At 41.3% G+C, this 16,424-nt stretch overlaps 1 protein-coding gene across 1 annotated transcript in view; it reads left to right on the plus strand.

The window, feature by feature from the left end:
* The first annotated feature begins 1,324 nt into the window (after positions 1-1,324).
* Positions 1,325-16,424, plus strand: part of DCX (doublecortin) — a 115,208-nt gene continuing 100,108 nt past the window's right edge. The window contains exons 1-3 of the mRNA XM_037512933.2: positions 1,325-1,355; positions 3,097-3,482; positions 12,421-12,761. Coding sequence (XP_037368830.1) covers positions 3,119-3,482; positions 12,421-12,761 — 705 coding nt within the window. The 5' untranslated portion in view covers positions 1,325-1,355; positions 3,097-3,118. The remainder of the gene's footprint in view (positions 1,356-3,096; positions 3,483-12,420; positions 12,762-16,424) is intronic.

Genomic DNA, 16,424 nt, shown 5'->3' on the forward strand with positions numbered 1-16,424 from the left:
TGATAGTTCACTGCTCCTATTTCTTTGCTCCTGTCTCAAATAACGCTAGCTTTTCAAGAGGTGACCACAATGTAAGGCAGAAACAGATGGAAGAGAACAGTGCAGACATGAGTTTCCCTGAAGTAGGTCTCTAGAGGCCAGAAAGGCAGCAGAAAGGTGTTGGGAGGACATGGAAAGTTATACACTTAAGCTGACCACCAAACAAATATAGCTAGCTTAGGCTTTGCTGAGTCAATACCTCTTGAGGAGGAAAATAGCTTTTCCCACTTTGAGGCAGCTTACAGGTGTAAACACAGGAACAAAATGAGCTTAAAAGGAGAGCAAACTGTACTGGGAATCAGATATAAAATAATTATGAACATGTTATTAGCTCTAAGTTTCCTGGAAGCCAAGCAAAAATAAAACCATGATACTTAAAGATTGTTACATAGTAATAAACGTAGCCTCAATTATGAAAACGGTAGTCCACCACCACTTTAGTCTCTCTCTTTCTCTTCTTTGTCTTATAGTTTGGCCTGTTTTAATGAATTTAATGTGGTTGTTTCCTTGTGGTTTGTAACATTATTTGATATAAAGGGGCCAATTACTACCAAATCGGCAGATTGAGAAAAGAACACTTATTTATCTTGTACTCATCAGCCTCACTTCACATAGACAGGTCTTTGGGTTGGATTTGAGCTCAAACTCTCAAAGGTAAACGTCACAGATCCCATTAACCAATTACAACAAACCAAAAGTCTTTTGGGTCCTTTTCAACACCATCCTCCACGAAATTGAGCAACTGCTTTCACTTGTTGTGTCCTTTTACTCTTTTAGTCTACTCCACTGATCTCATTTCAAAACAGCTAGTTGTTGGATGCGTGAACTAAAATGCCTTAAAGAATTTGAAGATTTGATTGTTTTCTCTCAAGAAGGTGAAAGCAGGAGAGTTACAATTTCTATGAAGCCTGGTATGACTGTCTGAGTCTGGCCCCCAGGCAGATTAGGCCAAGGTTTTGGCCAAGTGAAATTGCCAATTCCCTAAAAGAAAAGGCTAGCAAATTGCTCATTAGAGCATTCTGAACTTGCTTGTGCAATCTTTTTGCTACCCTGCAATTTCCTGTTGGTTATAAATGAAACCTTTCTAGCTGTTAATGCAGGCTGTGAATTGAAAAAAAAAAAGCATGTAATTAATCATAGGAGGTTGGGGGGATTTACTAAGCCTGAGTTATAGGGGAGAAGCTGGACAAGGCACTAGGACCTAGAAGGCATCTATCCACCCTGGCAGGAATTTCTTGCTTGGAGCTCAGACAACAAAGGCATAGAGAGATTGGTTTTCTTTCTCTCAGCATCTCCACCCAACCAGCAGAAAACCGGTGAGTGGGGCTTTCAAGTGATTTTCAGGCAGAATGTAACAGATGTCAAACGGGAAAAGCACAAGGCAAAGTGTGCTCTCTCTCTCTCTGTCTCTCTCTCTTCCTCATTTTCTCCCTTTATTCTATTGATTTTTTTCCCTAAGCCTATACCTGGGATTTTCCTTTGGAAAAGTGAGTTTGATTTTCCTTTGTTTTCATGGCAATGTTTATTTAGACTAATACTATCCCTGATCTAAAGCAAAGCCAAGCGTTTCTGGCATGCCAGGGGGAATGCTTGCGACTTGTCTTGAGGAGGTGGGGTCTCTTGCCACTGCAGGTTGTCTGACAGAGACAATGCTGAGCTCAGCACAGGTCATGGTGACATTGGAATAAAAGGAGGCTAGGAGCCTGGCAAACCTACTAGGCACCTCCGTTACCTCCTGTTCTCCTGGTCCCTTGAAAATAGCTCAATGTGGCAATGTGTAGCAGCTGAGCCCTGCTTGCTTTGTGAGTCCTTTTATCCCCATCTGTGAGATGCATGCTAATAGTTCAGTTCCTAGGCTATCATTACCTTTATTAGCATTTGAGGTTTTTGTTGTATTTGGTTTCATGTTTTGATTTTCTTTCTTCCTTTTCCTTTTTTTTTAATTTTTTTTTTGGTTCAACAGAAAGGGAGAAAGCAAAGCTTGACAGATGACCATATTCTGCCCCAGCTAGTACACCTGGGCAATAATAAGTTTGGAGTGAATTGCTTGCTATGAAGGCAAAATACTCCTTCAGTCAGGGCAGAAACCCGGAACAATGAAAGGTGTGCTTGTTTCTAAAGAAGGTCCCATATGCTGTCAGGGACTCATTTGGGAATCTTTCAACAATTACATTATTCCATTAGGAGGTGGGGCTGCATGGGTGGGGAGGGAATAGGGCATCTACAAAGAAAAAAGAGATTTTGTAACCAAATGATACCAAGGGGAAAGCAGAACTAATAACTTGTTCAATAACTGATTTTTTTAATCCTTTTTTTTTCCAGCTTATTTCTTACGAATGTCGAATAGCTGCACCAGCTTTGTGGGGGAGAGGGTTTGATGAATAACACAAAGACACTGGCTATTCCCTGGAGGCTGTCCCTTTAAAGGAGAATCTTAGTTTATTCTGGGGGGGGAGGGGATGCACATATTAGAGTAGGCAAGAGGGTTTGGAATAAAATGAAAACACTCCCCTTCCGAGTCATTTTACCGGGTTGCAAAGATTGCTTCCTAAGCTGGAGATGCTAACCTTGGCTAGCTCCTTCTGTTCTCTTCAAGGGGAATTTTGTCAGGCTATGGATTCATTTACAACTCTTAGTCATGTGGGCATGTGTGAGGAAACAGATGCCAGTTTTAATGCATTTAGCCTGAAGTTACAATTTGATAAGAGTCACTGTCAGTAAGTCCCAGGATTTTCAGTTATTTCAAAATCCCTCCCTCTCCTCTGTTTGGAGCAGTGCCAAAAGTGCCTCCCTCCCTATCACTCACCCCCAACCCCCACAGCCACCAGCACCCCCTGCCCCTCCTTCCTCTCTATTAAGATCAATATTCCTGCAGGTCAGGGGGAGGCAGCAGATGGGTCACCGTCTTTTTTCAACCAGTTCTTTTCACGAGCAGCAGATTGCGGCTCTGGATCTGGCTAATATTTGAATTCCTTTCTCTTTTCTCTCTCCTCTCCCGTTTTTCTTTGCCTCTTTCTTCACCCCCCCACCCCCACCCCTCCTTTCTCCAACACTCAGGTCTCTGAGGTTCCACCAAAATATGGAACTTGATTTTGGACATTTTGACGAAAGAGATAAGACATCCAGGAACATGCGAGGGTCGCGGATGAATGGGCTGCCGAGCCCCACTCACAGCGCCCATTGTAGCTTCTACCGAACAAGAACCTTGCAGGCCCTCAGCAATGAGAAGAAAGCCAAGAAGGTACGTTTCTACCGCAATGGGGACCGCTACTTCAAGGGGATTGTGTACGCTGTGTCCTCTGACCGTTTTCGCAGCTTCGATGCCTTGCTGGCTGACCTGACTCGATCTCTGTCTGACAACATCAACCTGCCTCAGGGAGTGCGGTACATTTACACCATTGATGGATCCAGGAAAATTGGAAGCATGGATGAACTGGAGGAAGGTAATTCAAGGAGTGGGTGGTGGCCCTTGGTGGGAGGTGGCATCATTGGCCGTGGTCATATTTCTTGTATTTCACTGAAAGCAATTAGGAAATATATTTGTCAGAACACCAGGATGATGCCCAGGTTTCTGATTTTACAGGCATCATCAGAGGCATTAGCCATTATCTTTTCAGGTCTTCAGTCTCTGCTGGGGCTGAAGTGTGGATGGTGGGAATAATGCATTGTGCTTATCTGTCAGGGTATACAAAGGAGAATCATTTAATCTAGATCTCATTTGTAATTAACTCCAAGTAGCACTATTGAGATAGACCGTGAAATTTTGAGGGGTATAAAATAAGGAAGGAAGTTTGGTTGGGTGACAAAGAGAAAATATTATACCCAAATTTCCTTTGAAATGCTGAGTCTGTTTGCAAATTATGCCTCATAGAATATGCACCCTAAAAGCAGGACTTCCTGGACATATTCACAAAGGATTATACTTTTAGGTAAGTGGTCACTGCTCAGCTGTTGCTTCTAAAAAGCCCACTTCAGGGTGTGTCCCTAGACTGAGGTCATGAACGAAATACCAAAGTATGCTGTAGGTATGTCTGGTATTTTAATAAGACCATTTCTATTAAAATAGGAACTGACTCACTACACCTAAGTCTCTTTAAATCCTCTCTAGATTTTGGTTTTGCAATTGAATTTTATGACTATCTTGCTGAACATCCCAGCAACCTGTGTACCCACCCAAAATAGGAGAAATCCTACCAAAACTTGCTCAGCCATTAAGGATTTTGAGAGTAATTTGGAAAGTAGATGTTGGGACACATTCTTAATATTTACTTCATCAGATGAATTAGATTGAAGATGTTTCCCTACTTCTCCTTTTAAATTGATATAACATAGGTGATCAGTTTAGCCTGACACAATGCTTTCAAGCACAGCATCAAGGAGTGATTAAAAAGAAAAGATTTCCCCCAAATCTCTCCCTTGCTCTCTGGCCCTCCCTACCGCTCATACCATTCCCTGAGCAAAGGTGAGTTTAGAACAGGCAGATCTCTAGGGAAACCAAATTATGAAACAGCCAACAAGGAAGGAGAAACAGCACATTAAATGACTTAGTATGGGAGTGCCCCGCCTCCACTATTCTGCTTCTAGGTTTCTTTCGTTCCTAGACAAAGGAACCTGACTACTTCCCTTGTGCAAGTCCTCCTTCTTGCTAGTAGCTGCTCTTTCCCAGGTCAGGTCAAGTGACCCGGGGCCAGTTAGTTATAAGAGCCAGTATCCATATGGCTACTGGATCTGGGTCTGAGGATTTAAGTCCGAGGTTTTTCTATATAGTTGACCTTGAGAAACAATGATGAGGTTGCTTTGATTATTTGATCATGGGCTGGATGGCCAGGCAGAGGTTAATCCTAGGATTTTTCTCAACATTGAAGGATTGGTCATCCTAGTACATATCTTAAAATAAAGGAAAGAGACAAACTTGAAAGCCTTGAAGCTCGGTTGAGGGAGCTGTCCAACAGGGTAATCGAAGGGTGTGTGTCTTTTGTCACTGTAAAATCCACATCTTAGTCAAATTTTGGAGGTTTCTCTGTAATTTTTACAAACAAAGCACCCTACATTATCCAATATGTCCTCATTTCCACTCTCTGTGATCTTCCAGACATCACAATAGATACTCGGGCAGTGTTATGAGCCAAGTGACATTGTGCTTAGAACAAAGATTAGAACATTCTTGTATCTGATCTGAGAGATTTCATGCACAGATTTGTCCCCCGCCCCATCCATTTTTTTAATATGTCTTGCTCAAGGACGCCTTTGATATTGATTTTTCCTCCTGGATTTGTGTGTGTGTGTGTGTATGTGTGTGTGTGTTGGGTATGTGTTGTGATCACCTTAGTTCAATATAGGTAATAAATGTAATTTCAAAGACTGCAGCTCTTGAGTTCTTTTGAGTCCTGCTAGATTGGACTCCTCTCACCTACCACTCCTTGGTGCAACTGTAGGACTTCCTGGGAATTTCATGCACTGTGAAGAGTGCAAATTGCACTCAGTTGCATTTATTCACACTCATCTACCACCACAAGCTGCAGTGCGCCTCAGTGCCTTCCAGTCTTAAGTGCTGGCCATTCAGTCAAGGAAAATCTTGGGTATCTCTGTGATAGTGCTGAGGAAGTGACCAGTTTCCCCACCAACGCAAATTCATGTGTGAAAGGGCACTGGGATGAAGAGGATTTGAAAGAAAAAAGATTCTTTTCTCTCCTATTTTGTCCTTTGGAACTACTCCTCTAGGAATGGAGGACAGAAGTCTCTTACTTTGTTCACCGGTGGGAGAAGGTAAATGTGAAAGATTTAAAAAAAAAAATCTTACACATTGCTTCCTGAGAGACTCAAGGTGAAAAAAGTCTGGAAAGATCCCTGGGTGAAGATTCAGCGGTTGGTTTCTAATCTTTGAAGCAGGGGATTATAATGGGTAAAGAAATCTGGTAGAGGTTTGATTCAAATTCGAGATCTGCCACCTGCTGGCTTGTGTGACCTTGGGAAGACCATTTAGATTTCCTGAGCCTCAGTTTTTCATCTGTAAAGTGGGAATTTCGGCTTTGAGGATTAAATAAAACAATGGTTATGAAGTATTTAATGTTCTGTCTGGCACACAGTAGCATTCAACAGAGGGTAGCTTTTAATGTTTGAGTCATTCTAGTTAATAGATGGTTGGCTGCATGACCACAGTTTGGTCCTTGTCATCTCTGTGACTAATGTTACCTCTTTTTATTTTTTTTCTCTCTTTTTAAAATATAACTTTATTAAGGTATAATTTTATACTATAAAGTACACCCATTTTAGTGTATAATTCAATGATTTTTATATTTGCCAAAAGGTACAACCATCACCATAACCTACTTTTAGACCATTTTTATCACCCCCAAAAAGAAACCCTGTAACATTTAGCTGTTACTGGCCTTTTCCCTGGTTTTCTCTCCACATGTAGTTACGATTAATTTATTATATGTCGTTACAGATTTTCCTACCCTGGACATTTCATGTAAACTGAATCATATACTATGTGGTCGTTTGTGACTGTTTTGTTTTGTTTTTTTTTTACTTAAGATGATGTTTTCAAGGCTCATCCATGTTGTAGCATGAATCAGTGTTTCATTCCATTTAATGGCTGAATAGTAATCCATTGTATGTATACATCGCATTTTGTGTATCTGTTGTACTGTTCTTATCAGTAAAATGAGACTGGTGACATCTTCATTCATCATCTATTAGTGTGGTTATGAGGATAAATTATACAATAGTTATGGAAACACATGGACAAGGTAAAAACTGCAACTACAAAGCAGAGGGGATCTTGATGATCCTCCTCAGCTAACTACAGTGGTGGGAGTTCCTAGGAATGCAGAAATCCTTGTTTGCTTTGCGGCTTTTAAAGGAATAATGGAATATAGCACATATCATGTTTCAAATGGCCATCTTGTTAAATATTTAACCTAAAAATTAAATGAAATAAAAAGCAATTGACTAATAATCAGTCTGGCCCCATGGCACCCTTTTGTCTAATATTTCTAGTCTACCGTTCACTGCTAGATGCTGAAAATAGCAAGGAGAGCTTTTTGAACCAAACTCAGGTTATTGTTTCCCATGGTTGGTTGGATTCACCAGTGGTCTCAGCAAAACCATATGGGACGCGGCCATATATATTTTGGCTGTATTCCCATTGGGTCAATGAATGAAACTCACCAATTACAATTCCTTTTGTCTTGTTTAGTCTTTCATTGTAGAATTGTTCTCCTTCCCCTCACATCCTGTCCCATTCCTTCCCACTTCCTTGATTGTAAGCAAGATCAACCCTAGGGATACCATTTTGAGCATTAGCACTGCAAATCATGTATTCACAATTGAGACAGTCTTTTGGAAAAGGAGCTCTATGGTGACACTAGTGATGATTCAGTTTCTTTGCCATAGCTCATTTGTTCCAATGCGATGAAACCATCTCCTCACTGATTTATTCTCTAAACACTAAAACAAACATATTGCCAAGAGAAGGATTTCAAAATACCTGGGAGAGGTGCATCCTAAATAGGCTTGATAATGCAATGAAGTACCATTTCGTATTTTCCTTCTTGAGTAAGAAAGCCCTAGAAAACAGAAGAAAGCCCAAGCAGAAGTGCTTTTGCATTGAGAACATATAAATATGTTTAATGGTTTTGAAAATGGAAGCCTCCTCAAAGTGAAGGGAAGTAGACATTAGATCATCTTGAGCTCATGGCTTGTTCCCTTCCTGCCCTTTCAACAGTACTTCCATGACTTCATTTCCTTACCCCTCACCCTGAAGCAGCTTGTCAATTCCAGCAAATTGTCACCTTGCTTGGCTCTCTGAAGCCAGTTTTCCTTCTAGGTTCCCAACGGGTGGAAATGGCCCCTGGAAATTGTGGCAGGATGGTAACCCAGCTGTGTAAAGGTGCAACCCAGCTCACCGAGGTCCATGTGCCAGGCAGCTGGACATGCAGGAAGCATGAGCTCTAGCAACAGATATTGTACATGTTTGCAATATTAGAACAAGGATGCCTTGGTCTAGGGAAGCAGCATACTTGATGGCTTTCCAGTACTAGAAGAATTGTCAATGCCAGACCCCCTACCTTTTTTTTTTTTTTTAAAGATTTATTCTATTTATTTATTTATTTTTTAAATAATAAATTTTATTTTTATATTCCCCATACAATTGCAACCCCCCATTCTGACCCCAATCCCTCCCCTCCCGCCCCCCACCCCCAAAAAGTGTCTCTGGTTCATAGTTTTTTGTTGATTTTGATTTTCATTTTCTTGTAGTTACCCCCTACCTTTTTAACATTGAATCTGTAACAGCTTTGTCTCCTAAAGCCTGTTTGGGATGGAAAGGGAAATTCCTTCATATAGATCTTTAGGACTGAAAGGGACTCAGATGGCACTACTGCAATACCTTCATTTCATAGGTGGAAAATCTGAGTCTCAGAGATGAAGTAATTTGCTTGAGGTCACACTTTTCATAAATGCCTGGTTGGGATTTGAACCCAGGTTTTCTGGCTCTTAAGAGTTGCTGCTTGTCACCACCATAAATATCCTGCCCCCTGGCGGGAGATGCTAGTAATGAGGGAGACAATGCATATGTGGCAGTAGGAAATATATGAGAAACCTCTGTGCCTCTCCCTTAATTTTGCGGGAACTTAAAACTGTTCTAAAAAAATGAAGTTCCTAAAAAAAAAAAAAATCTTGCCCTCAGTGTGCATCGGCAGTGGCATCAGTGACTTTGCTGGGTGTTAGCCATTGAGCTCTTACAATTGGCATTTGTATAAATGGAGCCTCCTCTCAACAACCAAAAGGAAATCTTTTTTTTTTTAAGATTTATTTATTTATGCATACAAGAGCTGGGGTACAGGCCAGAGGTATAGGGGGTAAGAGGATTCACCAGAGACAGAGTGGGGAGCAGAACAGGTAAATTGATTAAAATACACTGCTGAGGGGACCAGCCAGGAGACAGGAGAGGTCTGCTGCGCCATGTGGTTAGCTCCCTGGCCAGCTGGGGATCTAACTCATGCTGTGCTGCATTGGCTGCAGATAGCTTCACAAATTAACCCCCCTGTGCCACCAGGGAGGCCACCCAACAGGAAATCTTATTATCTTTGAGGCATGGGACCCAGGCAGTGCTCATATTATATAATAATTATAACTCCATTCCAAGATGGCTGCCCTTGTTTTTTCTCTTTTTTCTTCGGCATTTACTCTTTCTCTTTTTCATTTCCTTTCTCTAAGTCCTTGCTCCTTCTACTCCCTCTTTGTTCTTTTCTTCTTGCTCTCTCTCTATTCCTTCTGATGAAAGTTTTTATAATAACAATAGCTGGCATTTATCAAGTGCTTACTGTGTACCAGGCCCTGGGCTTAGCACTTGGCCTCATAATTTGGCCATTATAAGATGCAACGTTGATTTGTGCGTCCAACAATCCTAAGAGGTAAGTATTGTTATTATCATTTCCACTTTGCAGACAAGCAACTGAAGCAAAGGGAAATTAGGTAATTTGTCCAAGGGCACACAACTGGTAAGTATCGGGGGCCCCATTCTGAATGACATCACATCAGCTGCTCTTTTTCCACTGTTTTATTTGAGGCCAAATTTAGAGAGTGAAGAGACTAAAATGAACTTTCGGAAGGTACTCAACATAGATTTGGCTGAGGGCTGGGTCCTCTGGAAAGTTTTCTTGGGTGCCACCTGATACTATAGCTGTCTGCCATCACGTTCATTTCCATCTGAGGATGGTTAATCATACTCATAGTTCAGAGGCTTAAGAGGTTTAAAAGATGGGAGCAAAAAAAGTCCAGAGTCCCAATAGGGTTGCACAGCTGACTCTCTAGAGGAGACTGGATGAGTGAAATCATGAATATATAGCCTCACATTTCCACACCAGTTGTCTGACAATTTCAGAGTACATGACAAGCTATGGAAAACATCTGACTCAAAGGCAGTGACCTCTTGGAAGGTGGCTGTGAATCTGGTGGAGTATTAAGGTAAAAGGCCATTTCTAGGGTGTGGGGAACATTAGTTGTGAATATATGGGAGAACTGACATGGACCCTTCATCCTTTTAAATCACAAATGAAAGACCCAAGCCTCTAATCACTTGGGTTGGATTGGCCAAAAAGAGAGCCAGAGAAATTACGCCTTCTTTTGGCTGCAGTCTCTGACAGTCCCATCCAGGTATCTTATGCTCACCAAATGGGGGGAGGGTACCTCTGCTGACCTACAAACCATCCCTTGGTCCTTCTGTCAAGACAGAACACTGGCAGCTTCTGAAACTCGGCAGGTTTGGAAGCCACTTCGCATACATTGGAAGCCAGTGAATCTCCCCCTCCACACGCATGCACACACGCATGCATGCACGCACACTGTCCTCAAAGGTGCCCTGGAGAATCTGACTGAAACTTCTCTTGGCACTAACTGAGAAATTTATTAATTAACTTGACTTAAAGGATTTGGTGCTACAGTAAAGCAATCAACATTTGCAAAGGGAGTCAATTATCAGCCCAGTGTTTCTGAATGTCTCTGTGCAGTTCTCCTGCTGAGACCGAATGAAGAAGAGCCATCAGATTATAATTATGTTTAATGCTTTCTTTGCACTGGCCTGGGTTTGTTTATTTATTTATTTAGAGTTATTACTGATGAGTTAAGCCTGATTTCATCATACTGATTTTCTGCAGCTCGACCTCTGGATGAACTTCTATATACCTTGAGGCTAATGTGTTTTACTCAACAAATTCAACTTTTTCCAAGACTCTCCTCCCCAGGCTGAGTCTACCTCTCTTTCTTCCTCTTTTCTCCAGCTTCCAGTCTCAGGTGTCTAATCCCCTCCCCTTGCCTCTGGCTCCTTGGTTTCTTCCACTGTATTAGTCATTTCCTCTAGCCCAGGGTAAATGAGAAAATTGCACTAGATCCCTCCAATCCATAAATAAGACTGTATAATGTATTCGCACATCTCCATCTCATCACTTGTGACTACCAAGGGTGAGCACTGATAAAGAAAGCCCAAACATGCAGATGTAGTGTGCAGAATCCAGGGAGGTGGAAAGATGAGAGAGTGGGTGGTGGAAGCAGTGAAGAATATTTCCCAAGTAAGAGCTGGACTTGCAAACACAAGGAATGGTGTGTGTGTGTGTGTGTGTGTGTGTGTGTGTGTGTGCGCGTGTGTGTGCGTGTTAAATGTATATATCCATACCTAAAAGTTTGTAACTATAAATACATACAATTGTCTGAAAAAAAAAACTTGTACACACACACACTCCATATCTCAATATTTCACTGCATAGATATACACTCTGTGCAAAGGACAATCTGGCATATTGGCAAGTATGTACCGTATGTGCAATATGCAAAGTCCCTTGTGTCTCTTTATCTTGAAATGAAAATGTATTAATTTTAAAGTTGTCCTTGGTTCATAATATAATAATAGAATGGAGCTAGAGACAGGTCAGAGACATTAAGAAACAGGCTTGTTAAAAACACTCCAGTAATGCCCTTCCATATTAAAAAACATCCTTGAGGCTAACAAACATTAAAATTCCAATAAAACCATATAAAGTTTGAGGACCGCCCTTGTCCTTCTTAGATTCTACTTAGAACCCTTGGGATTTTCAACTAGATATGCCATTATAATGAAGAATGTGTTGCTGATCATTTGCTCTTGAATTTGAATGAAGTTGTTAGAGACCCTAGTTAGGAATAGACCTAAAGCTGGCTATTACCACCATTTTGCCAAAAGTGCTACTCCAAGGTCAGCATTTATTAGTTTATTTATTTATCTTTAAAAATATTTATTTATTTATTTATACAAGCACTGGGTACAGTCAGAAGCGCGGGAGGGTGAGAGAATTCACCAGAACCAGAGCCAGAGCGGTTAGCAGAGCAGGCAGAAGGACCGAAGTACACTGCTGAGGGGAGCAGCGGACGGCAGGAGAGGTCTGCGCGCCATGTGGGACCCTCCTCCAGTGGCCGGGGAGCAGCCGGGGATCGAACTGGTGCTGCAGAGGCTGCGGGCAGCTTCGCAACCCAGCGCTCAATGGCTGTGCCATCAGGGAGGCCCTCTTTATTTATTTTTTAAAGATTTATGTATTTATTTATGCAAGCACTGGGTACAGGCCAGAGTTGCGGGAGGGTGAGAAAATTCACCAGAGCCAGAGCAGGGAGCAGAACAGGCAGACTGACAAAACACACTGCTGAGGGGAGCAGCGGGCGGCAGGAGAGGTCTGTGCGCCATGTGGGACCCTCGCCCAGAGGCTGGGATCGAACCGGCGCTGCAGAGGCTGCGAGCAGCTTCGAAGCCCACCACTCAACCGCTGGGCCATCAGGGGAGGCCCTATTACTTTGTTTAGAATAGCCAATATATCTGCTATTAAACTAATCACCTCTTATTTCTTCCCTTAGGGGAGAGCTATGTTTGTTCCTCAGATAACTTCTTTAAAAAGGTGGAGTACACCAAGAATGTCAATCCCAACTGGTCTGTCAATGTGAAGACATCTGCCAATATGAAAGCTCCCCAGTCCCTGGCTAGCAGCAACAGCGCTCAGGCCAGGGAGAACAAGGACTTTGTGCGCCCCAAGCTGGTGACCATCATCCGCAGTGGGGTGAAGCCTCGGAAGGCTGTGCGTGTGCTCCTGAACAAGAAGACGGCCCACTCTTTTGAGCAAGTCCTCACTGATATCACTGAAGCCATCAAACTAGAGACCGGGGTTGTCAAAAAACTCTATACACTGGATGGAAAACAGGTAGGTAACTTTTCCTTCCAATGTACTGTTCTCATGGGTTCTCAGCCCTGAAATGACCTCTTAATACCACAGGCATCATTTCTGGTTGCAGGATTCTTCTTTCACCTTCCATCCTCCCTACATGATATTACATGTCCCATTTCAGTGGACAAGACAATGGGCCGAGAATTGGAGGCTTTGAACGTCAATTTGCTTAAGTATAATGGTCACTTAGCCTCAGGTTCCTTTTCTGCTAAGAAAAGATGTGCTAGAGCCTAGGTCCTACATATTTTTATGAATATGAATTTGGCCACTATATGATGCGACCTTGATTGTTCAATGCATCTTACTGGAAATGGGATTTGCCCATCATTTCATCTTAAATATTCAGCATTCATTCTGGTGAGAAGAGGTTGAAGGGACCCTCATATTCTATGAAATGAGTCACATGTGGGGCAAGAACTGAAGTCTCTGGTCCGTGGTCTTTGCCTCATACTAGACCATGTTTTCTCTCTCTCCCTTTTCGATGTGACATAGCTGTCTTAATTTGGTTCCTCTGATGGTTTGTGTGAGAAAGGGACTATTTCAGGATCCTAAAATTAGCCCAAGAAAGATGCCATCTGTTCTCCTCCAAATCAGGTTTTTAATGTCATTGGTTATGCTACTAAAGTGCCACCTATATTAATATCTGGGAAAGAATGCAGCCAGCCATCCCCATCAGACAGATGCACCATTCTCTCGAGTATAGGGGGCTGTAAATATATGACAAAAAAAAATGTTCCAAGGGAATGGGAACAGTGACGGGTTCTGTTGGCTCTGAAGAGAATCTTGGTCTCTCATAAGAGAAGACAAGTGTGCATTATTATCAGTCGATATTTTCTACCTCTTAAAATACCTTTGATGTTTGAGCAAATACATAGATTCTTAAAAAAAGATTCACTATATATCATAATGACTAATGAGTGCTCAAATGAAGAACTGTGTCTCCTTCCATAATTTCTGAGACCATATGTGCCATAAGATTTTCAATTTCTGAGAAAATGCAAACTCATATACTTGGCAATTTTGATAAATGTGTGCTTACAATCCATTCCCCATCCTCTTGTAGTCTGTGAGAAACATGGAGATAGTGGTTGTATGTGATTTGTGCCTGGTGTATTAAAGCAAAGAATTTACCTGAAATGTTGGGGAAATTGCCAGCTCCTAAGCATTTCTGCAAAATATATCTCCTTTTTGAAGACTAAGTATATAATAAATAGGAGTTTCCTTGGAGTAGGTTTCATTGCTGTAAACCTCATCATCAGAGAAATAAGACAGGAATTTTAGGATCATTGTGTCTTAGAGTTGAGGGTGAACTAAAAACCATGCCATTTAATCTCCCACCCAAGACAAGACCATCCTCTACAGCCATTTCATAAGAGAGCTGCTTCCATTGTTCGATGGTTGTGAGTCTTAGAAAGATTTTCCTTGTATTGGATGTAAGTCTGCTTCTTAGACCTGAAGCTTCTTGCAGTATTATAAGGTGGATATAAATCAAGGCCATAACACTGGGTTTCAGAAGACCTAGTTTCTAGCATTGACATTGCCACTTATTTTGTGACCTTGGGCTAATTGCTTAACTACTCTGAACCTCCCACTACTCTGTACAAGCGTGTTAAAGAGGCATATCTTACCCATGCTGACAGGGTTCTCATGAAAATCAAATGAAATCATGACAATGAAAGCACTCTGTAAATGAAAACACATGACCTAGATATGTATACATACAAATCATCATTAAATAACATATATAAGTTGCCAGATAATTTACATAGATATTAGTAAATGTCCTTTCCCCTACTTTACCTCCATCATTCTTAGCACGAATTTCATGCAGATACACCATAACTTGGCATTCTGTGATTTCTCCTAATAATAAATAAAGGGACACCTACACCTCCTAGGTGAGCAAGTTCCGGTCCGGTGAGGGTCAGGTTGTTATTCTACAGCAAGTTCTCTCCAACTCTTTTAAGCATTGGTTCCCATTTCTTTGGCGCATGCAGGATGAGATGCCAGTGTATGCTATGGCATGAAATGCCAGGGATATAGAAGCATCAGGGAATAGTGCTCAAGGCAGCAGGGTAATGCCTTCTCAGGCATCTCTGCCTCCAAATATACTGCTCCGTCTCTTTAAAATCTCTCCCTCTGCTTACTCTGACCCTCTGGGATTATCTTTTAAAAGTCTGGTCAAATGTCCAGTTATCTTCAAAACCTGTCTGTCTCCACCAAGTTAAAGTAATCTTAACATTTGTTTTGTTGTGAATATTCAGCTCCCAGTACATCATGGATGCTTTCGAAATGTTCGTCAATTGAATGAACTGACATAAGGATATTCTCACATTGCCCAGTAAATTGTTCTGAGAAACTCTTTGCTTTCAATTTCCCAGACACGATCCTTAGGTGTCTCAGAAGAGACAGGGGCTTCCAGATTCATGTACATTCAACCAGGCACCTCCTCCCCATTACTTGGAAGTCATTAAGGGGAGATTTGTAAAGCAATATTTCCCAAAATCTATTCTAAGAAATAACCCTGTTTCACTGATCCCAAAAGCTTTTCATATGAGTCTTCTGTGATCAAATAAAGTTGTGAAATGCTGCAAATAATATGCCTTTCTTAGAGAGTCATGGTGCCTATTGGCACATTAAATGTTGAGATGTCCCACAGAAAGGAAACCCATTTAACTTAGACCCAGGATTCCCCAAACTTATTTAACCACAAATAATTTTATAAATTATATGTATATATAAAAGATATAGATGACTGTGGATTATGCATGCATATATGTATATATATAATAGACTACTATATGTATATAGTCCAGTGCTACAGATTATTATAATCCATAGACATGTATGTATAATCTGCAAGGCATACTAGAAAATGCTGTTTCCAGAAGATGCTGAATGATTAGGCTCTAACTACACTAACCTCAATAGTAAGATTGGTATGCACGAGTAATCCACCAATCAAACATTGTTATGTGGTTACAGCAAGTATATTAAATAACAAAATTGGGGGCTGCATGGATAAAACTAATTACAAACTAGGTACTGAGCATGCTGAAAGTTGGCGCCAAACTCAAAATTTTGGAGCCCAGCCCATTTCCCAATTTTAGTGATGACAGCTCTAATGTTAACACCTGCCAGTCACTTTGATTACTGGTGAGGATTCTACTACTTGGGAATATGATTTTCCTCTGTGCAGGCAGGCTGAACGCACATGTATGATAATGGTTTGACTTGTTTGGATGTGACTCCATGCCTGTGTTTGGCTAAATGTGGCGCTCAGTTGGAAAGGAAAAAGTACGGTCAAGGCTATTTGTTATGGAACATTTTAATCATGAAATCAAGGCCATCACTTGGTTTCGGTCTCACTTTAACTGGATCCCAAGTAAACCAAATCAAGTGGTTTTTCTCCCGCCTTGTTTGAATAATGATCTGTTAGAATAGCTCAGTTGATTATCACCGATTTATAGTTTCTTCTGTTTTGTGTTGTATACCATTTGGCTGATTGGCTTATGCTGATTGACTAGCAATCTGCAGACATGGCTCATATCTATTTTTCTTTATTACACTTGGATATGCTTTTGAAGGCCTTGATCCTTTAAGGGCTTGTGTTTGCCAGAATAGTAGACCAGATTCCTA

This window comes from Talpa occidentalis, unplaced genomic scaffold (genome assembly GCF_014898055.3).
Source record: "Talpa occidentalis isolate TD23 unplaced genomic scaffold, MPIMG_talOcc4v2.1 talOcc4.15, whole genome shotgun sequence".
Classification (NCBI taxonomy): domain Eukaryota; kingdom Metazoa; phylum Chordata; class Mammalia; order Eulipotyphla; family Talpidae; genus Talpa; species Talpa occidentalis.